Source organism: Arachis duranensis, chromosome 6 (assembly GCF_000817695.3).
Source record: "Arachis duranensis cultivar V14167 chromosome 6, aradu.V14167.gnm2.J7QH, whole genome shotgun sequence".
Classification (NCBI taxonomy): Eukaryota; Viridiplantae; Streptophyta; class Magnoliopsida; order Fabales; family Fabaceae; genus Arachis; species Arachis duranensis.
This window is the reverse complement of record NC_029777.3, coordinates 10,526,240-10,550,001: the sequence shown is the minus strand read 5'-3', so window position 1 is coordinate 10,550,001 and position 23,762 is coordinate 10,526,240. Positions and strand designations below refer to the sequence as shown.

Below are 23,762 nucleotides of genomic sequence, written 5' to 3'. Positions count from 1 at the left end.
CCGCCTATTCATTTTCTCACACACTCGTTCGTTTCTGATATCTCACTGCGACGAAGCTCGTCGCTTTCAATGGCAGCCTTTTTTGCTGCACAAGCAAAAAATCACACTCAGAAAAATCGCACCATCTCTTCTCTCTTCACTCTCCTTTTCCTCCTACTTCTCCTTCTTCTTCGGCTCTGAATCCCAAAACCCATACTCCCCCGAAACCCTAGACACTAACATTCCCCCCTTTTTTCAGCTACATCAGTTCTAAGTAAGTGACCACTATAATAATCACTGTTTTCTTCGCTTCCTTCCCGGGAATGAAAATGTACTTCATTTCTCGCATTAATTCGAAAAGAAGCGGATCATTTTTTACTGTGTTACTGTTGTCCTACTCATTTTCCCCCTTTCTGAGTGTGTGAGTGAGCTTGTGAAGTTGCTGCGTGGGTTTCTTTTCTGTTTTTGTTCATTTTTGTTTTCTTTTGGGGATGCATTTATTGATAGCGTTGGGTTAATAGGGTTACGGGTTGACATGATTGTTTGATGTGACGATCGTTCTTGATGCCACATTTAATTAGCTGTCGATATCCAAGGTGGTGCGCAGTAATTCCTCTTCTCAATCGAAATTGAAGTTTATTGCTGCTGTTGTTGTTGGAAGTGATCTTCTTATTGTAACTTGCTGTAGGGTTTTTGCTGTTCTCCATTTTGATGATATTTTCTTCTTCCTCTTACTTCAGTCATCACTTTTTAGTTTGTAATTCCTCTTTCCACTTCCTTTGACCTTTTTATTCATCTTTTTGAAAGAAGCCGACATTCTTTTGTTTTGCAACCTTTTTCCCTCTTTCAGCATTCGGCATTTATGTCGGTTTTGAAAGAAATGAATGCATTGCTTGTTTATGTTAACAGTACTAGGACTACCATTTTTGTCATTTGTTGAGCCACCTTTGATGTTTTTTGTCACCATTTTGTGCTTTCGTTTCAGGATATAGCCTCAATTCATGGCTTGGGATCTCTGGGGTTCTTCATACGACCAAGGTTTCTTGTTTTCTCTCATTATCATCTCTCTGTAATTAATTTCTGTATGCTCAATGTTGCTATGTACAGTTAAATTTACTGGGTTGCATGAAATTTGCCCCTTTTCTCTTTGCTTCCTTTTGGATGATGTTTTTGCTTTTGTACATAATTTATTTGTTTCAGTTTCCTGCAAAGATAATTACTCTGATCATCCTGAGTGGCCATATGGCTTCTTCTTTGGCTGTGACCCTGGTATTCTTTCAATCTTACTTTATCCTGCATTTATCCAGTCTTCTTTGTTTGCATCACTGTTACTGTATTGATTTACTTTATATCTTTATTGAATTTGTAGATGTGATAGAGGAAGATGCCTTGAATGAGGAGTACTGTGTTCAGGTTTTAAGGATTTTGATCACCAAGGCAGATACCGAAATCAAGGAACTTGAAAAGGATCTATCGTCCCTTCAAAATGAATTGGCCTGCGCTGAGCATGAGAAATGGCCTGAAATATGTTGCAGTGCTTTGACCGAAAGAATCAATTGGCTGGATGTTGCAATTAGTGCTTTGAAGAAAGATCATGCTGATGAAATAGAGACAGGGCTGCTATTACACAGTAAGCCTGCTGAGACACTTCATGAGATAGTGAAGGCTTTACAAAGGGATCATTGTCAAGATGAAAACAGCCAGGTTTGACATTTGAATTCCCTTCCTTTTTCCAAGTTTACAAAATGTGATATTTTTCTGTTCCTTTTGAAATCATTGCTATACTGATTTATTAGTATGGAAATGTAGCTTATCGAAGTATATGACCATAGCTACCAAGAATTATGAATCACTTACTATGTCCTAAAAAGATTAAGATTTATTAGTCTATTATACTATGGCACATAATATTACTTTAATTTTTATCTTCTATTTTAAGGGTGCATTACTGTGTTGCAAGTGCTGGTGATTATGTTCAAAATTCAAATATCTCTGTTTATCCCTTACTTTCTGTTTGTTTAGCACATAGATTTGTCTGTCTCCGTGGTTACACTAAAGCATCCTATCGTAGTATAGTTCGACATAAACATGGTCTCTAACTGTTGACTCTTTTTGGTATCACACTTACCTGATATGAGTTTTATGTCTTTAATTTGAAGCAGCTAGTAGGTGCAAACAGCTTGAATCCAATTATGAATGCTACTAAGTGTGCACTAGATAAAGAGTCTAGCCAAATTAATTCAAATATAGTGATAAAGGAGGAAAAGAAAGAGCAAGAAGAATCTAAAGAACACGAGGAAAGTAAACAACTCTGTGGAACTTCGGAAAAGTCTAGAAACTCATCAGAACTGTCAGAGATGCAACAAAAGAGACGGGATGGTGCTGAAATCGTTGACATTGCTGATATGGTTGAGGTTGAAAAAGTTCAATTGCTATATTTTTGAAAAAAGAACGTACTGTTTTTATATTAGCATGCAAATCAATCTGTCTTGTTTTGTTTCCATTTTGCACTTTCATGAAAATCAAAGCTCATAAACCTGTTTTATGCTTGATTTATTTGAGGCAAACTCCATTTAAACCTGTTATGGTGAGGATTATTTATATCCACTTAGATTAATCATTCTTAAATGATGTTCCTTGAACTCCTAGAATTGGGTTTCTTTGTTGTACTTACCCCGCCACTGTACCTGTATAAATCCTGATTAAGTTTTTTGTCCCCCTAAAGGAATTGCTTGCAGGGACAAGTCTTGATTTGGAAGGTATGAACTGTTCTTCTGGACTTTCTGATGGGATGAAATTATCAGGGACATCAGATGATAACGAGGAAGTCGGAAGAAGCCAACTCATTGGTACAGATACAGGTCAAATCTCCAATCAGCTTTCCCCCGTGGGAAATGGAAATACTTCCAGTGAATGCAAGGTACAGGAAGCCCGTTTGTCCAATTTTCCAGTCTATATATCCTTTTGGATTAGCAGCAGTTGTTTTTTAAGTTTAATTTTCAACAAAGTATTTATTCTTGATTTTTTTTCACCCCTTTAATTGTTTAGAGAGAGGTTGCAATTGTCAAATCTACGGATGTCAGCTCAGATGCTCTTATATCTTCCACCAGCATCAAAGGGAGGAAAAAGTGTAACGATTCCAAATTTGGTGCTTCAAATAAATGGAAAGGTAGAAATTCTGATTTAGAGAAAAAACTGTGTGATTTTGCTCCAAAAACTCGAAAAGCCGTCAAGAAAGAACCTGAGGTTGCTACAGCTGAAGATTTGGACCCTATAAATCATCCTCTACAAATTGTGTTTCCTCGAGACTTGTTTCCTGTTGATACTGAATTGAGCCCCTTTAAAGGAGGTAATGGTAAAATTTCCCAAGTGATTAACATTGAAAAGTCCAATCTTACTCATGCTCAAAGTTCTGCATTGATTGCACTGCTTGAGTCACAAACCAGAAATGCCCCGTACACTGGCTTACAGCTGGCAGATAAAGAGAAACCACTAGCAGAAGGTCTTAAAACGACGAAAATTTTTGAGAACTTGGCACAGTCTGATATGAGCTTCCCTTCGAAGCTTAAAACTGAGGGTGTCAACCAAGAGGCAGCGGAAATCCACACGCATCAGCATCACTGATGATACCAGTTCAAATGTCTCCTTGAATAGCAAGATGACAAGAAGTGCAGTACTGGCTGACCAATATGAAACTGAACTTGGTGCTATTGTTCCTTACGACAGTGAATTTTCGGAGTCACAGAAGAAAAAAAAAGGTTCAAATGTTAAGATGGACAAGCCAAATCCAGATGGGGTTACCACAGACAACAGAGGTGAGGTTGATCTTCAGATTTTGTACTCAATGGTTGGTTCCACCCATGAGACCCCAGAATCTCTTCTCGAGACTTTGAAGAAATTCACAATGGATAAATTGAGGGCCATGGCAAAGGATAAAAACGTGAAAAAGTACTATAAGCTTAACAAAGGAGAGTTGGTCGCACAGCTAGTTGAGCGGCTCAGTAGCAGTAACTGCTGAACTTAATCTTGTAGTATTGGGCTTATTGGGGTAACCATTTTCTGCCTTGCTTTTTTTTAGGAGGGTTTTGGTACAGGAACTGAAAATAGGGTTCTGACATAGTGATGAAATAACAAATAGGCAAACCAAAATGGATATTGTGAATTGTACAGCCTATAGATAGAATACTAGGAGTATTTTGTAAATGAAAGGAAGTATAGGTTTTCTTCCTTGCAGCTTTGTTTAGTCTGTGACCTTAGAGGAGGCCTGAGACTCTGGTGAGATATATCACATTCATGTGCTGCTAAGATCTATTATGATGATATATAATATATATCTGAATACGGGAAACTATGACGTTTGTCTTATCTCTCAAGTCACTAGCTATGCAAAGATTGTGTTTGCTTCATAAAGCGGCCATACCACAACACATGTTCAACCTGGAGAAGTAATAGCATCTTCTCTGAAAATATTTATTGATGTTCATGAAGAATGTGTTTGGTATTTAATTATTTATGACTATTAGATAGATATTAAAGAGTAAAATCAGTGGTTGTAAATATTTTTTAAGCACACATTAAGTGCATATTTGGGTGCTATTATTTTGTTAAAAAAAGATTTTTTTTCAATGAAAAAAGATCTTTTTTTTTATTTTTTAATGTGTTTGGTAAATTTTTAGTAGTAAAAGTAAAAGCACTAGTAAAATAAAAAATTTTTTTTTTGAGAAGTTGTAATTTACATCTTTTTTTAAAAGATTTTTTTTTCTTAAAAAAGATGTTTTTTATGTAATAAATAAACAAAAACTGTTATACCCAAACATAATTGATAAATAAAAAGACCTTTTTATATGAGATATTCAAACATAAAATTACTTTTACTTTTTTATAAGATTTTTTAAAAAAAGATAATTTGAAAAAAGATCTTTTTTTAAAAGTTCACCCAAACAAGTCCTAAATGTGTTTAAGTAGAATATAAGTATACATTAGGTAATCAAAAGTTGATTCATTGAAATAATTTTAGGGTTTTGTTAAAGGACACTCGTTAAGGTGAAAAATGATAAATCTCAATCAAAATTAAAAACATTGAAATTTTTTTTAAGTTTTGGCTTTTCAATAAAAGCTTTTAGCATTAAGCCTCTTAAGAATTGCCATGATAAGTCTCATAATGTTAATGTCGTTTCTCTTGTAACTTTTAAACAAACTATTACTTTCCTTTTCTTAAACAAGTTGGGGTTTCCAAGAATTATGTTCCATTGCGGTTGCCTCTATTTGTATTTATATCCATTTGAAGTTTAATTGTGAATTAACTTGTACAAAGTAGGATCAAGTATCTCTCACTTGTAATGGGACACCTATTTTTAACATGTTGGGTCAAAGAAGATGGTACTTTGACATGTTTCTTCTTTAGCTCTTTGGGTCAGATTAAAGGACAATGTTAGTTGCCAAAGTATCAATTTCACATTTCTCGAGTCTCAATCCCATAATAAGGACTATGTACTACCTCTTTAACTCTGACTCAGTTAAGAAATCATCAGTACAATTACTTAAAATGGCAGATGTGTTTACACATATATTGATAGTTGATATATACACACACAATAATGCAATACAAAACCCATCAGAAAATAGTAATAATACATTTATGTATGCTCATCAAAGTGTCCCACTTTGAAAATGACTCCTATTTATATATATGATTACATTCACATGGATAACATGATCATGGCTGTCCAAGAAGTGAAGGCCTGTAGAAAACATGGCTCTGTGCAATCTCAATGCGTTCCCTGGGATCATTCAGATTTTCATCCCTCAGAGCTTTCAGAATTGCTTGTGATGATAGTTCTCTGATAAATTCATCAACCCCCAGAAGCATTTGGAACAAAAAAAATGGAATAAGACTTGGTGTATTGTTAAGATGCATAGAAATTTTCAAATACTCCATCCATTCTATAATATTTGGACACGGATCGTATCCAAATACATTGATCTAAAAGCATACGTAATTTTTAAAGCGACAGATATTTCAGAACAGAAGATATATTCGAGACTCCAGATAATTATTACAGTAGAAAAATTACCTCGATATCAATATTTTGTAGAGTGTCTTCAAGATAGGGCAAAGCTCTACAGGAGCAACAGGCTTGTTTTCTTCAGGATGCAACACATTCAAGCTTGATTGGCTCAGAAGCTCAAAGAATGCTTCCACTGCAGACACTCCCTACAAATACATAGAAATGAATATAATTCTTATCACTGTTTTAATACATACAAGAAGAAGAAGAAGAAGAAGAAGATAAGAGAAAAAGAAAAAAACTATATATATACCTGTATCATTCCTTTGCCACTAATGCTGTCACCCATGTCAGGGCTTAGTTGACCTTTTGCTAACATTTGACCATACCATGCATTACGCCCTTTTAAGAGAGTCACATATGTATCAGCCAACAATGGTCCTGCAAGCTTTTCAGGCTCTTCAGCCAACAAGTGAGTAATGAAGATCATCTCTGATGTGCAGTGTGCAAAGTATACAGATTTGCTTGTTGCACTCTCATTGGTTAGTGCTGCTACCATACCTGAAAACAAGATGATATAGATTACAGAATCAGAGTTAATGGTTATCATGTTAGACATGAAATTATCCATGTACGTTTACCCAACAGCTTGAATATTTAGGAGAAATGATTTATGACAAGAGGCTCTTGTGTGGAAAAATATGTTGGAACAAAATCATTCATTCGTCTGTATTGTTCTGTTCTCAAAACCAAACACAGCCTAATATCTAGCATGATATGCTCCATTTTGTATTTTCCTTAACATTGTGGAATCTTTTGAGAGATACAACATGCTTTCCTAGTTCCTCCTAAAAATGTGAAATAGATAAAATTGAAGAAACCAAACTAAATTGAAGTTTACCAGCTCCAATTGCATAGACATTTTTCAAGCCTCCCATGACTTCATGAGTGACAAGGTCACTGTTGTCCCACACAATAAAATGGGGTTGTCTTAGAAACTTTGCAAGAGGCTTCCTCCATTTCTCAGCACCACAAATTCTTGCATTGGCATACTCCTTGTTGTATATTTCTGATGCAATATTTGGACCCCCAAGATAGAGTATGTTCTCCATAGAAACTCCAGCTGGCAAAAAGTTACATTCCAATGAAGAGGGAACAAGAGAATTCTATGCAAAGTTAATAATAGAACTGAAATGCTTACTTGCTTGGTGAATCATCTTAGTAGGAGTAATAATATGAGGAACAGGGTCCAATGCAGCTTGAATACCCTTAGCCAAAGAGATTATAATAGGAACTGTGATCCTCTCCTTCCAATACTCACTAATCTCTTCAAAAATCTCCCTTGTCTCAGTTGAAGGCAATCCATTAACAACAATATCAGCATCCCAAACAGCTTCCTGCAAATTAGTAACAACTTTCAAGGGACAAAGGGGTGTGTCAACCATGTTCAAGCAAAAACCATCCTTCAGAATCTCATCAGCAAACAATGTCCTATCCCCTAGCCTCCCCTCCACATATTTAAGGTAAGCGCATCGCCGGATCAGCCGGCGCAGGACGTCTTCCCTCGAGTTAATGACCTCGAAGAGGTGCTCGGCCGTCGCCCTGTCCACTGCCCTGCCTGCCCTCCTCCATATCCTAATCTGTATCTTGTCCCTGAATTGCCCATAACTGTCTTGAAGCAATGCTGCAAACACACTCCCCCATGCACCTGCTCCTACACTAACAATTCTCAGAGGATCACCCTCTGATTTTCCAATCAACTTCCTAAGTTCATCAAGCTTCTCCTCTGATAAGCATCCACCATTCTGAACAGATCCATTTTCATACGCTAATGTACCATTGCTATTTCTAAACCTCCCCATTATACTCCCAACCATGCTCTAAAAATGTAACAATCTCAACAATGGTTTCAATTATGCCTTCTATCTCTGCTTTTATATGCCTCAAATCTTTTTCTGCCTCTCAACTAATTAGTACCAAATTTTATTCTTTTCACCTTAAGAATAAGATTACGTTAACTAAATTATTATATCTAGAGTTGGTTGATATTGCTTGACCAAAAGCTCCAACATTAATAACTAGGGGTCTTTTTCCAGAATTTTCCGACCAACAATTGAAGCCTATCAATCATATCACCTCCCTCAAAAATTTAATTGCATGAATGCATCACTCACTCTACACACACATGTATTATATTTAATTAATTAATTAATTAATTTAACCAGTGCAGATGAGGGGGTATTATTAGATAAAAAACATGAAGAGAAAAAAACAAAATAGAACTTTGTTTTCTCCGTCTATAAAGTTTGTTGATCTACCAAATAGAGAACCAAACTTTCGTGCTGGGAACTACAAAGTTATTGTAGCCTTTCATTGAACTAATTAATTAAGTCATGACCACACCATATAATTGCCTAGCTTTTTTTAATGGTAGAAACTAGAAACCGACATACATTAAAAGGTGTATTAACGTACAAATATGATATTATTAAAAATAATTAAAATTATGAATAAGATACTAGTTGTGAGGCATGGGTGTCCACAATGAAAGGCTATCTATCCTAATCCAAATGGCATTAAAGGCTATTGTGGGTGTTGCCAACTTCCCCATCGGCCATTAATATCGAATCGAAGGACTTGGCCTATTTTTCTCATTTCTCATTGTGAAATCATGTGACTCAGAACTCACAACCTTAGTTGTTATTACCCTATTGGCCCCATTCTGCCTCCATCTTAAATACTCCTCCTTCTTCCATCTGCTTTTAAAGGACACTTATTAATTCACAAACTATTATCACTATTATTGTAGTGAGTTTAATTTTAAAGAATTTTACACCATTCTACAATCATATTTGTTTTTTTAGAAAATTATTTATTCGGTTAAATATAAAGAATAATTATTTTTACTAATATAATATTATATAATTAAATACACGTATAAAATTATTTTATTATAACATTACATCAAAATTAAATTTTTATTTTCAGATTCACTTCAGTGTCTTAAGCTTTCCTTTAGTTCATGAGTTAATCTTACCACTAAAAAAGTTTTAAAACTTTTAAATTTATTGAAAATTTTGATAAAAATATTTTATACATCTAAAAACTAGTCATCAAATCATCAAATTAGTCATATAATTATATATTTATACATATTAATTGTATAACTTTTTTATCAATTATTAAAATAATCAAATTTAAGTGAAAATTTAAGTGCAGTTAACTTTATGTGAAGTTGATAATTGAGAGATAGTTAAATGATTTGACTGATTTGACTAAATTTTCATTAACTTCACGTGAAGTTGATTGCATCTGAGTTTCCACTTCAAATTTGTTATCGCATAATAATCAAACATGTTATGATAAAATAATGTAACAGTTTTGTAGTCGGATACTAGAAAAAAAATTACGAAACATTATTTTTATATATAGAGATTGATAAGTGATTAATTTTTTATATTCATCTAGTATCATTGAAATTTTAGTTATTCAATTTTTCCATAATTTTTTATTAAACATCTTAATTACTACGTTTAGAACATTTATTAACGAGACCTATTAAATTTTATGATACTTTTTAAAAGTTATAATCTGATTTGTCTTTATTTTACTATTATTGTTGTTGCATGCGTCTCCTTTGAAGTTATGCTAAATTACTTGCTACTTGCTGAATGGAAATACTTTTGCCAACGTGACAGTATTAGTATGAAGGTATGAAGGTTATTAATAGCTTTAATTTTAGGTTAACTTCGGTGGCTTCTAAAGTTTTGAACTCTTATTTGCTTGAATTAATTGATATTTGTTGCACTCGTGATTCATGTATCAATATTCTGTCCTTTTCCATATGTAAATCAGTAAATGTCTCACGTCCATGGTAAATGGTAATTTTAAATTTTTGCAGAGACCGTACATATAATAATATTATATATAAAATGTAAAGAATTTTTAAATAAACTGTAATAGTATTATTTTGATATACATTTTATTCGATTAAAATAGAAATTATCTTTTTAAAATATCTTTTTAATTAAATAAAATATTTTAAATTATATTTTATATTGATATCTAATAATATATGAGAAAGTATGAGGAGCTAATAGAATATTTGTATAATGTGTATAATGGAAGTTTATAGACTATTAGAGATATAATCATTAGTATTACCTTTTTTCATCAGCTCAAGTTTTTGGAATGAGTGGTATCATGACATAATATTATTTATACACATTATATAAATAGTCTATTGTACAAATAATATCAACCTGGCCTTACTGGCTCGATTTTTAGGGTCGGTTTGATTAACAGACAAATTATTATTGAATACTTAGAGTCTTTACAATCGTACAGAATTTTAGGGGGAAAAAGGAAAAACGAGACAAAAGTTGTTGTTACGCCGAATTTGGAAAAGTCAAACTTATAGACTCCGAGTGAGATATTCAACTCATGATATTCATTTTTTCACTTGTTTAAAATATTCATGCCAATCACAGACGTTAAGGTTGGATAACCAAAATATCAACTACTTACTCATCAATGTAACATGCATTCAAACACGATTGCAAATTTGCAATCACTATAAATGCAATTATTATAAAATGAAAAATGCTAGGAAGATAATAATTTTGTTGAATAATATGAATAATTATTAATTAAATTAAAATATATTACATCTTTAAATTAATTTTTTAAATTTTAATATTAAAATAATCATCCATGTATTAGTAAAATAAATATCTCATATATCTATTGTTTACCTATACTTTTTTTTATAAAATTGACTTGTAACACCATATGTTTTTAGTTTTTTTTCCTTCATTATTGGGCTTCCCATACCGAATTTTTATATAAATTGTAAGATACTGGATCTTATTTTCCTTTGGGCTGTTTTGTAGGCCCAATGCGGCCCAGAAAATAGAAGGTACGAAAACGACAACGTTTTGCAGATATTTGAGGAGAGAAGAAAGCAAGTTCAATTATTAACGCTTACAGAGAGTAGAGAGTAGAGAGTGAGGTGAAAGAGAAAGAGTGAATCGGAAATGGAAACGGCACCAAGCGAAATCAGCAGCTCGAAGATGTTCGGCGGTTACAACAAGAGGTACAAGCACTTCAGTCCAACACTTGGATGCTCCATGACCTTCCACGTGTACTTCCCTCCTTCTTCTTCTTCTTCCTCCGCCAAATTCCCTGTAAGTCTTACTATTCTTCTTTCGATTTTACTTCGGAATTGGAATAGCGATTGCGATTGCATGATTTATTGATCGTTATGGTTTCGAGAAGGTTCTGTACTGGTTGTCGGGGCTGACATGCACTGACGAGAACTTCATCGCTAAATCGGGCGCTCAGCGTGCTGCTTCCGCTCACGGCCTCGCTCTCGTTGCTCCAGATACTTCTCCTAGTAATGCTTCTTTTCGATCAACTCTCAAATGCACTTCTGTGTGTCTTCTTCGATCAATATTGTTGACTTACATTCACTGCATTTGCGGAATCCATCCTTGCGTTTATGTATTTATTTTTTGTATATGTGTTCTTAAAAATTGTAGTAGATGGTTTGAGTAAGATTGTTAAGAAAAAGAAAAAAGAAAGTTGAATCTGAAAACTGTTTGTTATTTATTATTATTATTATTTTTGTAACATCAGCTGAGTATTGTCTTTGAAGTTCTTTCTGAAAACTTATTTAAATGCAGCACTAGCTTAGGGTTCTTTTCTGCGCATTTTTATTTCCGGTATATGATGATGATATGATTGTTGCTTGTGGAGATGAGAGCTGTGTTCTGTGTTCCGAGTTATTTAAGTTGTTGTTGTTGTTGTTGATGATCATGATGATGATGCAGGAGGCTTAAATGTAGAAGGAGAAGCAGATAGCTGGGACTTTGGTCTAGGTATGTTCATATGTTTCCCCTAGAGACTCTTTATTTTCGGTTATTCAGCATAAGCTTCAAGCCGAGTCTATTTAAAAAAGTTGCAGCTGTGCCTGCCTTTAAGATTCTTCTTGGTATGAGGTTATTAAATTTCATAAAAACTATTATTTCTATCTTTTTTTAATGCCCTTGGAGGAGTACAATACCGGTGATTGTTCAGATTTACTGATTTACACGTTATATTTATTGTATTGTGCAATTTATATTCTTCTTCTTATGTTTTTTAAGGAAAAATTGAAGGATAACTCGTTTTTATTGTACGACTGTAGTGTTATGTGGAAAATTTCTGATATAGTCTATAGATAGGAACTACCTTTAGTTGTGCAGCACCTACATTTCTTTATAGCAGTTCTCCTAGTTTGGTTTGCATTCCATACTAGGTGCTGGGTTTTATCTCAATGCTACACAAGAGAAGTGGAAGAATTGGCGGATGTATGACTATGTTGTCAAAGAATTGCCGAAGCTTCTGAGTGATCATTTTCCGCAGCTTGAAACATCAAATGCTTCTATATCTGGTCACTCTATGGGTGGACATGGTGCTTTAACAATCTACCTGAAGAATCTGGATAAATATAAGGTATTGCATCTATATGACAATAAACTTGTAATTATAATGTAGTAGTAGGAGATACTTCTAACTTTCTCAGAAATCTCCATGATAATTGTGGATCATCTTACTGTTGAAAGTTTTGATGTGCTCTAGATTCTTCTTCTTCTTCCTTTCTGGCCTGTCATTGTATTTAGTTGTAATTTAATTGCTAATTTAGAGGCTGGGCGTTATTCTCTTATGTATTGCACAATCAAGTTCTTATCATATTTCTTCTTCTTCTTTTCTGGCCTGTCATTGTATTCAGTTGTAATTTAATTGCTAATTTAGAGGCTGGGCGTTATTCTCTTATGTATTGCACAATCAAGTTCTTATCATATTTCACAATTGAAGTAATCATTGTCATGTCGAATAAGTGCCAAGGAGCTTAAAACACCATAGTAGTGTAAAATATTATCATTCTATCGGTTGTGTGAGAGTATGAATTTCCTCCAAGGCTACTGGACATGAACTTCCGTACCTTTTCATTAGGGTATTTATTTTGTTGGATTTATTTGTATATACATAATTTTATGTTGCCTAGCTATTATTGTATTGTAAATTTGTAACTAGTGTATCATTTTCAAAGTCAATGCACTTTATGGTGCAATGCCATACTGTTCAATTTGGAGGCTTGCTAATTATGCTTAGTGTAGGAGTTCATGTATAGTCGTATCAAATTGGTTCATATAGAGAGAGACAAGGATTCTACATTTGATAATACTAATTAAAAACGTTTAAATGTGTATATTTGCTGGGTTTTGGTACTTTTAAGTTTGTAGATCCCCGTAGTTCATCCATTTGGGCAAAGACAAGATTTATCTTGTCATTTCTAGCATCACATCAATTACGATGATTCTTAATTCCTTCTCTTCTGTGTTTATTTCTTTCATGCTTGTTCCAGTCAGTCTCCGCTTTTGCACCAATTGTAAATCCTATAAATTGCCCTTGGGGGCAGAAGGCATTCACAAATTATCTCGGAGACAATAAATCTGATTGGGAGGTATGTTAAGAGTGGAAATTGACTTTTGTTTAATTGACATATTGGTCTTGATTTTTCATTAGAATAACGCTGAGTGGAAAACTGCAGGAGTATGATGCCACCTGTCTGATAAAGAAATTTAATGCTGTACCCGGCCACATTTTGATTGATCAGGTAAAGAGACTTCCTTCCGGAATGATGTTTTGCCAAGGGGCAGGGTTTTATCCTTGCATAAATTATCTGCATTATTTTGTTGAATTCATTTTGGTTTTTTCTCACTTCTAGTTGCTGCACTTTCCAGGGGGAAGATGACAAATTTTTGAAGGATCAATTGCTACCTGGCAAGTTTGAGGAGGCATGCAAGAATGCTAATGTTCAACTCAAGTTGCGGCTTCAAGCTGGCTATGATCACTCATATTTTTTCATTTCGACCTTCATAGAAGATCACATCCAGCATCATGCCAAAGCTCTTAGTGCACTGTAATGATCAAGAACTATTTCTGCTGTACTGGATTTACTTTATTTGCTTGTGATACCTTTTATTAAAATGTGGATTGAGATTCATTTCTCTCGAGTTCAAAACTAGTCCTACGGTCGTCAATGTAATATATAGTCTTCGGCTTTGTTGTTCTACTGTTATCAAGATTTGATAGTATTGAGGATCTTCTATCCCACTATCCCGTACATTTGCATCTTCCTTGCAAAAAATTCTAGCGAATTTGACGTCTTTCCTTCCATCAAATACCAAAGCAAGCTGACTATATTACATGAAATGAACTACCGTATATATTCATTATAATTGAAGTAAATATTGGCCGTGGCTCAAAAATTTGGTTAATATTACAATCTGTACAAAGCCCTGTGAGTGATAAAATAGGGGCATATCTATTACCAACAAATATTTAACACTAGCGTATACAAACCTAGGTTATAAAACTTCCTCAACTTGGTTGCAACTGCTTGCAGTCGCATAAGAGCCAGTGTCCCCTGAATATATCAATCCACGAGGGCAATAGAATAGTAACTCCCAGCTTTTGGTCAAGACCACATATTTAGGGGTCTAGGCTCGTTTCTGCTCTAGGAACGATGGATGTGAAATCCTGTGGAGGTGGATATTGGGTCTGCTCTGTGACGGCAGTGGCCGTGCCAATAGAGGCCTCTTCGAACCTCTCATTAACACTCTTCTTTAACCTTTTTGGTCTCTTGGGCTTCTGGCCAACTGGATCAGTGTTCAGGTCATCCAATTCGTCGTCCATGGCTGTAATACCGACATCACTTATCTTCTGAGAACTCTTCAGCCTTGAAGTCTGCTTATCCGAGGCAGCTTTTCTCTGCACATGGGCATTATTGTTAACTTAATTCAAACTAGAAAAGTTCCCATGTTGTTTAGTTTTATTAAATGATTTCCCTCAATTTTGTGGGGAAAGGAACATAAATTCTCTTCAACGTGAAGTAAATACGAGTACAACCTAATTGAAATTTCACAAGATCTTTCTCCTCTTTACATTCTGGAAGCAACAGTGCAGATATACTTAATCGATGGAATTATCCACAGAACAGAGTATCGCAGAGGACATTTGAATATCCTTGTCTGGAGAAACAGTTAATTAAAATGTATGCAGATGTGCATTCAACCACATTCAGATACATTGTGCAACAGATTGTTCCATTGCCAAAAACACACACTAGAAACATACACTAAACATTTATGCAGCTTTTAATGATGCAACCAGTTGAAACGAGATTCATGCACTTGCAGAAGTATCACGATACCTTTTTATTAGCAGACTTTGAACCCTCTGTGTCCACAGTAAGATCATTATCCACAGTACCCTGGGGTACAGCGTTGGTTAAATCTTGAAGAGATGCATCACCTTCTTCATTTAAGAAAATGCCCCTTGCAGGTTGTTTTTTCTTTTGCTTATCCTTTGCCTGGCAGGAAAAGAAAAAGGTTTATATGCTTTCGGGAACTAGTTTTTTTCCTTATTGTTCAACGCAGTTACCTAGAGGATATTCAGTATTCAAAATATCATAAATACATGAATTTCGTTTAGCAGATTCACAACCAACCTGGAGGGGAATTTCCTTTAATTTCTGCTCCAACTGGGGATCATCTAGAAGCAAAGAAACAACATCCTCAGGAGCTAAAAGATCACCACCAACAGAACCCCCAGTCATTACAAGGTTTTGTACAGTACTTTTCTGGCTTGCTCTATGAAGAATTTTTTCTTCAACCGTCTCTTTGCATATAAGTCGGTAAACAGTAACCTACAAATTTTAAAAGTACATCTGAAGTTATTTTTGTACAAAATAATTTAAATACTGAGAAAAGAAGGGGCAATCTTTTGTCTGTCAAAGCAAGAAATGTGCAGGATTTAGGCGCTAACTCTTAAATTCGAAAAGTTTAAGCTGTTACATGAGGGAATATTAATAACATTATATCTTGAACGTGCCCCCTAATTCAAGAATACTTTTGGTTGCAGCACAGATATTGCAAAAGCCCATCTTTATCCCATGCGGCGATAAAAAAATTAGCTATTAAAACAGAGGTGAACATTAATGTTGAATTCAGGATCACTTTATCATAGACAACTCTGATATCATATCTAAACCATTCCTCCCAAAAAAATTAATCTGATAGATAAAAGCATATTGGCTTGTCTCCTCTAAAACAGAGCCTGCTAGGCTTGCAACATTTGCAATACATACTCCATACTACCACATGCTTATATTTAATTTTTATTTGGATGGATGAAGACAAGTAGGATTAAACATGAGCACTGCTCAGAGGGGGAAAAAGCAGGGAGGAGGAACTACAGTTCTTGATATGCAAGGAAGAATCAGAGAGATATATAAAGGATAGGTGATGGAACTAACATCTCTTGTCTGACCCAAACGATGAGCTCTGTCCATTGCCTGTAGATCTAATGTTGGATTCCAATCACTCTCGTAAAATATGACTGTGTCAGCAGCTGTCAAGTTGATGCCAAGTCCACCAGCTCTTGTACTCAACAAGAACACAAAAATATCAGGCCTACAAAATAAATCAATTACAAATATCAATGAGATCTCATTAATGAAATATACCTAACATTCAGAAGTCAAACCGAATAGAGATATAAGGCGACAACCATGGTATTACCTATTCTGGAAGTCTCTGACCATGTCTCTACGATCTTGTATAGTAGATGATCCATCAAGTCTGAAATACCTATATTTTCTGTAGTTCATATAGTCCTGCAAGACGGATATCCGTCAACATTAAAGAAAGAGTCAATACTAAGTTCAATTCCAGAAGCCAGGACAGGTATAACAATTACATGTTCACATTGCTTTGTAAATACATCCTCAATATGGTAGGAAAATTTCATCTTTCAAACATACCACAATAACCCAGTCCCTAGTGAAATGAAAAATCACATCATTATTCCCTCCCTCCCCCCACCCCTCCCTTTTTTTTCGAGAGAGAGAGAGAGAGAGAGAGAGAGAGAGAGGATCTTCCAACGCACTTTCCAAGATGGCATCATGTAAGCATTACATTGGAGGCAATCACAATCAAAGGGATATCACAACATCCACATTTATCCATGTATTCACATCTTCAAAGATGTTATAAAAATAAATCAATCCAATATCAACAGGTTTAAAATTGTAAAATGTTCTATATACCTCCAAAATGTTCAGCATCTTAGTCATCTGGGCAAACAAAAGAACACGATGATTTTCAGCTCTTAAGCGTCTCAATAATATATCAAGCGTTTGAAGCTTCCCAGAGTCCTATATGAAAATAATAAAATTAGAATTTCTTTCCCATATGAACTTAAGGGTAATGGAGGCTACTTAATGAAAGGGAGGGAGGGGGAGGATAAAAATAACACTTACAGTCAACAACTTTGCTGGGTCAAAATTCCACATAGGTGGAGAAGACCCAAAAATACTGTGTGTTAACTGTAGAGCAGGCTGAGAAACAGGTAGTTCAGAATCTATTTCTTCAATTAAATGATGACAATCTGGCATTCTCGGCCCGTTACATTCAGATGTACGTGCAAATCCCACAAACAACCTCTTAATCCAAGGATTGTGGAATTCTTCAATCATTTTATAGTAAAAGTTTCTATCAGAGCAGTGAACACCAACCTATGAAGACAAAAAGCAATGATTTGGTGAAAATATATTGGATGAAAAATAACTTATGACTAAACAATAAACAAACACAACATACTGGGGGAGCTCTACTCCGTGGGATATATGTGTATGCCGAGTGAAGCAGCCTTGCATTTGACAAAAGTCTATCCTGATCTGAGACTACCAAGGCCTCAAAAGGAGCATGGCTGGGCCCAGTTGGAAATCTTCTTTGAAGAAACTGAGTTTCAGATTTTGATGGCACCAATAACATTCGAGTAACAGCTCTCACTTTCCCTTTCTCAAGATTACTACATTCTGGATCATCATCATCTATGGTCTCAACAAGAAAATCTACAACTTCATCGATGAATTTTTTATCCGATCTCATCATAGAAAATAACAATTGCTCCATAAAAGAACCATTAGCCAAAAATGCCACCTCTTGTGGAGACAAATCCGTCATATGGGTAAAACCAAAGCCTCCACTGCTAACACACATACCTTCTGGGAAAACAGATCGATAAACATTTTCTGGTCTAAAAATATTAAAATGTTTCAGAAAAGATTCTCTGCAGACACCATGACCAACAGCTGAACCAAGAGTCTCAGAACTCTGCATAATTTCTCGATACACAAGTTTTGGTATCTGAAAAATAACAAAAGCCAAGTAAATAAATAAAGCAAAAAAGAAACTGAGAAGGCATCATTAACATACTGATGTAGAGATACCTCAAGTTTCCATATTGATTTACTTATTTAATCAAGGACTCAGGGATAGTACTCTTATTGCATATTTTAGTGTGGGCTTGTACATCCTAGTAATACTACAACAATGACCTAGTCAGTAGTATTAATAAAATATACAGGAAAAATTGGTATTTGAACATTATGTACGATATCAATTTAAGATAATATTTTCTAGTGTGTCCTTTATCTCTTCTCTTTCATTTTATCCTTTGCTACCTAAACCCTATAATTTCAACAAACCTCATCACTCTGAATAAAGTGCAATATAAAATTTTACTTTTGGTTCTAACTTAGGAGAAAACTTAGAACAAAATGACAGATTATCTAATATTCATTGAATGATGCGAAACAGTACATAAGTCATGTGGAAGGAATAGTACCTCGTATGAAATGGGGTTGTGACCCCCAGAATAGTATACATCCTCCAACTCCCCAAATGGAGGAGGTAGAAGAGAATTTGGAATCTCTCCAAAATGAAGGTATGTGCTTCCCTCACTCCTTTCAAATAATTCTGGATGGTTGCAAACCTACCATATTAAAGGACCAAAATTTATTATGGCCAATCTTGGTGGATGGAAGGAACATCACACAATTGAAACACTATATTATATTTCAAAATTAACAAAATAATACAAACTTTAAGATACTTGAATTGAAAACAAAGAGAAGAAAGCTTGACTTGTTTGGATTGTCTACCTTCCTTAGTTGAATAACAATGTTCATTAAATTCAAAATTCTCTTCTCATTGAGCTGTCCACGATTACTATCAAACAGTTCAGCGAGAGATATCTTGTTTTTAATTGCTTGATAGAAAGCCTGTTGTCGAGAACTCAACTTGCAGTGAACTGTAACTTCAGTTTTAGTGGTCAGCTCAGAGATTACATCTTTTTTAACACGGCGCAGCATGAACGGCTTTAAGATTGAATGCTGTTAGAAGAAGAATAAATAAAATATAAGTAAAAAAGGATTTAGAAGATAAAACTCCAAGTTGAAAAAAAAAATGCTAATTAGACTGGCAACATTTTGTTTCATTGTTTCTTTGTCATTTTGGGGTGATTAAACGGGGTTCATTTTTTCATTTTGCAGAGTGAACCCAAGCTAATTAAACCCCGTGACTTTTTATAGTTCAATACTGTCCCTAATCTTCACCCTTACATAATTTGAAGCAATAATAAAAATAAGCATCACAATGTATACATCCTATTTACTTTAATGGTCATATCTCTTTTAGAACCACAACTAATAAGCTTATGCATACATCGTGAATACAACAAAAGCGAGAAGATGATGAATGCTACAAACAGCTCCTCCAAATGTAAAACCAAAGCATACCGTCCTCATTTCAATGCACTAGCTATTGATATGATCATAAAATTTTATGATTAAGTAAACCCACATCACATATGCTATTTATATCATCACAGATATGCCTTGATATTCTATGATTTGTTGAAGATATTATATGATATCTTCTTTATTTCTAACAATATTGTATACGTTCAAGCCATCACCTTACAAGGTTACTACAAATATCAAATAGGAAAAACAAAACTCACCAATCTATTCAGTTGGTGCTCATTCAAAGTACCCCCATGTTCAGCATGGTTCTCAATTCTGGCACGGGATAGCCGGATAGGTCATACAAGAAAGTTAGACTAGTTATATTGGCAAAAATGGAAAAGGAATTTATTAAGGAATGCATACCCTTTTGAAAACCACTCATTAAACTGCTCATGGCTGTCAAATAATGTTGGCATAATGAAATGCAAAAGAGACCACAACTCTGCCATATTATTCTGAATAGGTGTACCAGTCAGCAGTAAGCGATTCCGACAATTAAAACTTAGGAGCGTCTTCCATCTTATACTGTCAAATGTATAATGTTTTCAAACAGTAGTGATCAAAGACAGATGTTAGTGCAAATGGAAATATTTCATTAGTACACAATAAACAATTATAAAACATTACAATTGGATCCTAAAAAGGGCACTGTATAAAATAATTAACCAAGTTTCAAAAGGGGAAAAATGGCAGTAATGATGAAAAGTTAAAATATGTAGTTCACCTATGCACCCAGTGTTGGATTATAACATACCTGGCAGAACTTTTAATTGCCTGGGCTTCATCTAAAACCATGTACTGCCATTTTACACGACGAAAAAACTTCTCATCAGTAACTAATAACTGATAGCTTGTGATGAGGACATGAAATTTGGCTTCCCTGAAAAAAGAAGTAAGGGATGGTAACCACAGTAATTAGAGGGTTGAATATTTTCCACTTTTCCAGCACCCAAAAAAAAAAATCCAACAAAAGAGGCAACACAATAGTTTTATATGTGCTGAGGCTAATAAAAAATAAGTTCATTTTCTTAAACAAGTAGCCCATATATTTAGATATTACTGCCATCTACCCTTCTTAGGGCCTTCCTTTTGCTTTCTTCTTGTGAGGAAACATTATCCTCTCCCCTCGTACTCTTTCCGTTCTCATTAATAATTTTCTTTTCTCAATAAAAGAAAAGCATATGAAATTGACATTACCTGCGATAAAGATCCTTTGGGTTAATACTTTTCCTAAGCACTGACCGCTCTGCAACCCCACCCCAATAAGGAAGTCTTTTCAGTTCAGGGCAAAAGCGCTCAAGTTCCTCATTCCAATTGTTTAATACAGATGCAGGTGCAACAACCAGGAAAGGTCCCCATATGTTTTTCTCCTGCATAGGAGAAACAAGTCAAAATAAAGCTACAAAATATAAAAAATTAGCTTGTAGTTACAACAGGATGAATAGCTACCTCAGCTAGATGGGCTAAAAAAGCCATAGCCTGAATGGTCTTTCCAAGACCCATCTCGTCCGCAAGAATACCATTTAAACCCTGAAAGACAACAAAATTACCAATGTAAAAAAAAAACTTGCAAACAAAAAAGAAAAGAAGACACTTTATTTACAAATGCTCACCAACCTGCTCATAACAATTAACTAGCCATTGAAGACCTTTTAGCTGATACTCTTTGAGAACACCTTTAAACAATTCTGGTGTCCGAACTGTGGAGGCCACTGGCATGGTTGAGCTGCAATATTACAATACATAAAACTCTATTAGAAAAAAAAATGCAGTGCATTTATGTGTGGTACACAAGAGTTACATGAATTCACGAGAGAGCTGGTTGGAGTAAATCAGCTTCATCAGCCTGGCGCAGCCTCAAGCACTCGGTGTCAAAAGCACTTGTCAATCTTCTCTGTTTGGAAACAGCTTCTTGAGCAGCCTTCAGAGCTTCCTTCTTCAACTCAGCCTCTTCATGATCTTCCTCCTCATTACGCCCAAAAGTTGAAGAGTCAATTAGATCTTGGTCATTTGTACTTTCATCACCCATGGGTAAAGCTTCTGATATCAAGCTTGACTTGTTCTGCATAAAGTGACTGTACAGCTCAGTTTGCTGTATAAGAAAATTCAGCCTTTGCTGCTGCCGCTTTGCTTCACGAAGCTCCTGTTCACGCCTCAAAGCTTCAGCGGCTTCTTTCTCCTCTCGTCTCCGTACTTCTGCCTGCAAGGAGTGAAATTTTAAAATCAGTAATTACACCACATTCGAGTCAAATGTACAACTTAGATTTACATTTGCAAGACCATATGCACATTCAATTCCAAGAGCATGTAGATTATCTGATCTGCATGTCTACCAAAACACCACCCCTTTCCAACCATAACCAAAATACTAGTGTGACATCTATTAAACAAATCTCAATTCTTCTCAATTGAATCTCAAAAACTAACGATCCAAAATGCCACCTAGATTAATTGATTACAAATACATGTACAAAAAATTGCAATACCATTTCAACAATCCAGTTGATACAGGAGAATATAAAACAGCAGGTATGTGCACAATAAGCAAGCTAAGAAAAACTTCTACCAAATATCAACTACCATCATGCATGAAACTTGTTTTCAGTTTTCAAGAATAAAGATGGAGCCTAAGAGGTAGCCATTTGGTAACTGTCATATTATTCTAAACTTCACCATAATCACATATGAAGATTGCTTCTTGAAATATAGCATCATTCAGAGTTCAATATCCAGCATAATAGCATCAACAAAATTTGGCAAGGAATTAAAAAAATACCATCTCCTTATCTATTCGCTTCCAGAATAGCAACATGTCTCTAGCAAGTTTTCGGGTGCGTATACCAGCAGTCCGCGTCCATTTAATTGATCTACTCACTTTCAGCCTAACCTGAAAATGAGAGGTGGGAAGTTTCAGATTAGATGGATAAACTAGATTAGACAACACAAAGCAATGCATAATCTAACTGACACAAAAATCTATTAAGGGGAGGAACAGGGCATGCCTCTCTCTGACAGTTCTCAGCAAACCTCTTGGCATCAACAAGCTGCTTTCGATGCAAAGCAGTGAAGTTCCTCTGATGCTTGGGTATATCTCTTCTAACAATGTTCACCCAAATCTTACCAATTCTTTCCATTTCCTCCTTCTCTATCAAAGCAGGGTCTTTCTTTACCTTTTGCTTCTTGGGTAGGCTTCGTTCAATGATCTGAAGCAGTTAAAAAAGACAAGCTAAATGAAAAACATGTATAGAGAGAGCAACGAAAAAAAACTCCATGATATCATTTGGTAGATACCTCATAAGTGTCCCCTTTCTCCAAAACCTTCACATAGTAAATCTGCAATACACCACCCTCGGACAGAATAGATCGCTTGATGTTTCCAGCAGCCCCCTCGGGAATGGAGGAGTTCAAGTCTGATACTTTCAGACTGAACTTATGAGGTGAATTAGAAGCTGACATGACCTTCAATCGTGCCTGAAGTGATTCATAGTGGGGTATGGTTTCCCCCATGCCTATCCGGTTTCTGTTCCCAAATCTTTTATCAGCAGCCATCATTTCAGCCAAGGATCCCAAATCCAAGGTACCCTTTAAGTAGAAATCCTGAACATGGATCTCTGAGAAGGTAGGAAGGTTGAGCAATGCAGCTAACTTATCATATCTTGGAGGAATCTTGTAAGTGATACCATCCCCAATATCCAAAAAAGCAGGTTCATATATTGTCCTGAAGAAGTTTACAGAAGGTATGGTGGTTTGTATCATGAGTTAGATCAAAATATCAATACTCCGACATTATGAAAGCAATAAAGTAGAGAAGGCAAAACCTATTGGGGCAATATTGCTTCAAGAGATCGGAATCACGGTAATTTCCCATTTTCTGAGAATTGGAACCATTCATCCACTCAGATGTAGTCTCTGCAGCATGTAGTCCCCTCCTGAGTTCAGTCCCTGACTTGTGAGCTTTTGAACCCACGCTACTTTTGAGAAGAGGAGCAACAACCTGATTTTGAGCAGGACTAGATGAGTTATCATTAAACCTCCTCTTGTATTTCTGAATATGCTCTCCAAGCATCGACCTATAT

General features: G+C 35.2%; 4 protein-coding genes across 4 annotated transcripts in view; 2 read left to right on the top strand and 2 right to left on the bottom strand.

The window, feature by feature from the left end:
• The first annotated feature begins 278 nt into the window (after positions 1-278).
• LOC107492556 (uncharacterized) lies at positions 279-3,603 on the top strand. The gene is made up of 7 exons (XM_052262941.1): positions 279-585; positions 965-1,017; positions 1,180-1,248; positions 1,349-1,683; positions 2,142-2,393; positions 2,705-2,899; positions 3,028-3,603. The coding sequence occupies exons 2-7, from the start codon at positions 981-983 to the stop codon at positions 3,601-3,603; spliced, it is 1,464 nt and encodes a 487-aa protein (XP_052118901.1). The 5' UTR covers positions 279-585; positions 965-980.
• A 1,892-nt stretch (positions 3,604-5,495) lies between these two features.
• Positions 5,496-8,169, bottom strand: LOC107492641 (glycerol-3-phosphate dehydrogenase [NAD(+)] GPDHC1, cytosolic). The gene is made up of 5 exons (XM_016113689.3): positions 7,189-8,169; positions 6,889-7,110; positions 6,301-6,548; positions 6,054-6,193; positions 5,496-5,819 (listed from the first exon to the last, which is right to left on the bottom strand). Exons 1-5 carry the CDS (start codon positions 7,862-7,864, stop codon positions 5,696-5,698), a joined length of 1,410 nt encoding a protein of 469 aa, XP_015969175.1. The 5' UTR covers positions 7,865-8,169; the 3' UTR covers positions 5,496-5,695.
• Positions 8,170-10,963: 2,794 nt separating this feature from the next.
• LOC107492643 (S-formylglutathione hydrolase) lies at positions 10,964-14,106 on the top strand. The gene is made up of 7 exons (XM_016113691.3): positions 10,964-11,173; positions 11,265-11,382; positions 11,819-11,866; positions 12,286-12,482; positions 13,396-13,494; positions 13,582-13,647; positions 13,775-14,106. Exons 1-7 carry the CDS (start codon positions 11,024-11,026, stop codon positions 13,955-13,957), a joined length of 861 nt encoding a protein of 286 aa, XP_015969177.1. The 5' UTR covers positions 10,964-11,023; the 3' UTR covers positions 13,958-14,106.
• A 130-nt stretch (positions 14,107-14,236) lies between these two features.
• Positions 14,237-23,762, bottom strand: part of LOC107492644 (chromatin-remodeling ATPase INO80) — a gene marked incomplete in the record, with an annotated part of 10,444 nt that continues 918 nt past the window's right edge. Inside the window, 21 exon segments of the mRNA XM_052262940.1 lie at positions 14,237-14,804; positions 15,247-15,405; positions 15,544-15,741; positions 16,351-16,507; positions 16,616-16,710; positions 17,143-17,250; positions 17,356-17,610; positions 17,696-18,244; positions 18,726-18,872; positions 19,042-19,272; positions 19,902-19,959; positions 20,050-20,211; positions 20,441-20,566; positions 20,884-21,056; positions 21,136-21,216; positions 21,304-21,412; positions 21,498-21,886; positions 22,463-22,573; positions 22,689-22,889; positions 22,978-23,404; positions 23,505-23,762. Coding sequence (XP_052118900.1) covers positions 14,526-14,804; positions 15,247-15,405; positions 15,544-15,741; positions 16,351-16,507; positions 16,616-16,710; positions 17,143-17,250; positions 17,356-17,610; positions 17,696-18,244; positions 18,726-18,872; positions 19,042-19,272; positions 19,902-19,959; positions 20,050-20,211; positions 20,441-20,566; positions 20,884-21,056; positions 21,136-21,216; positions 21,304-21,412; positions 21,498-21,886; positions 22,463-22,573; positions 22,689-22,889; positions 22,978-23,404; positions 23,505-23,762 — 4,273 coding nt within the window.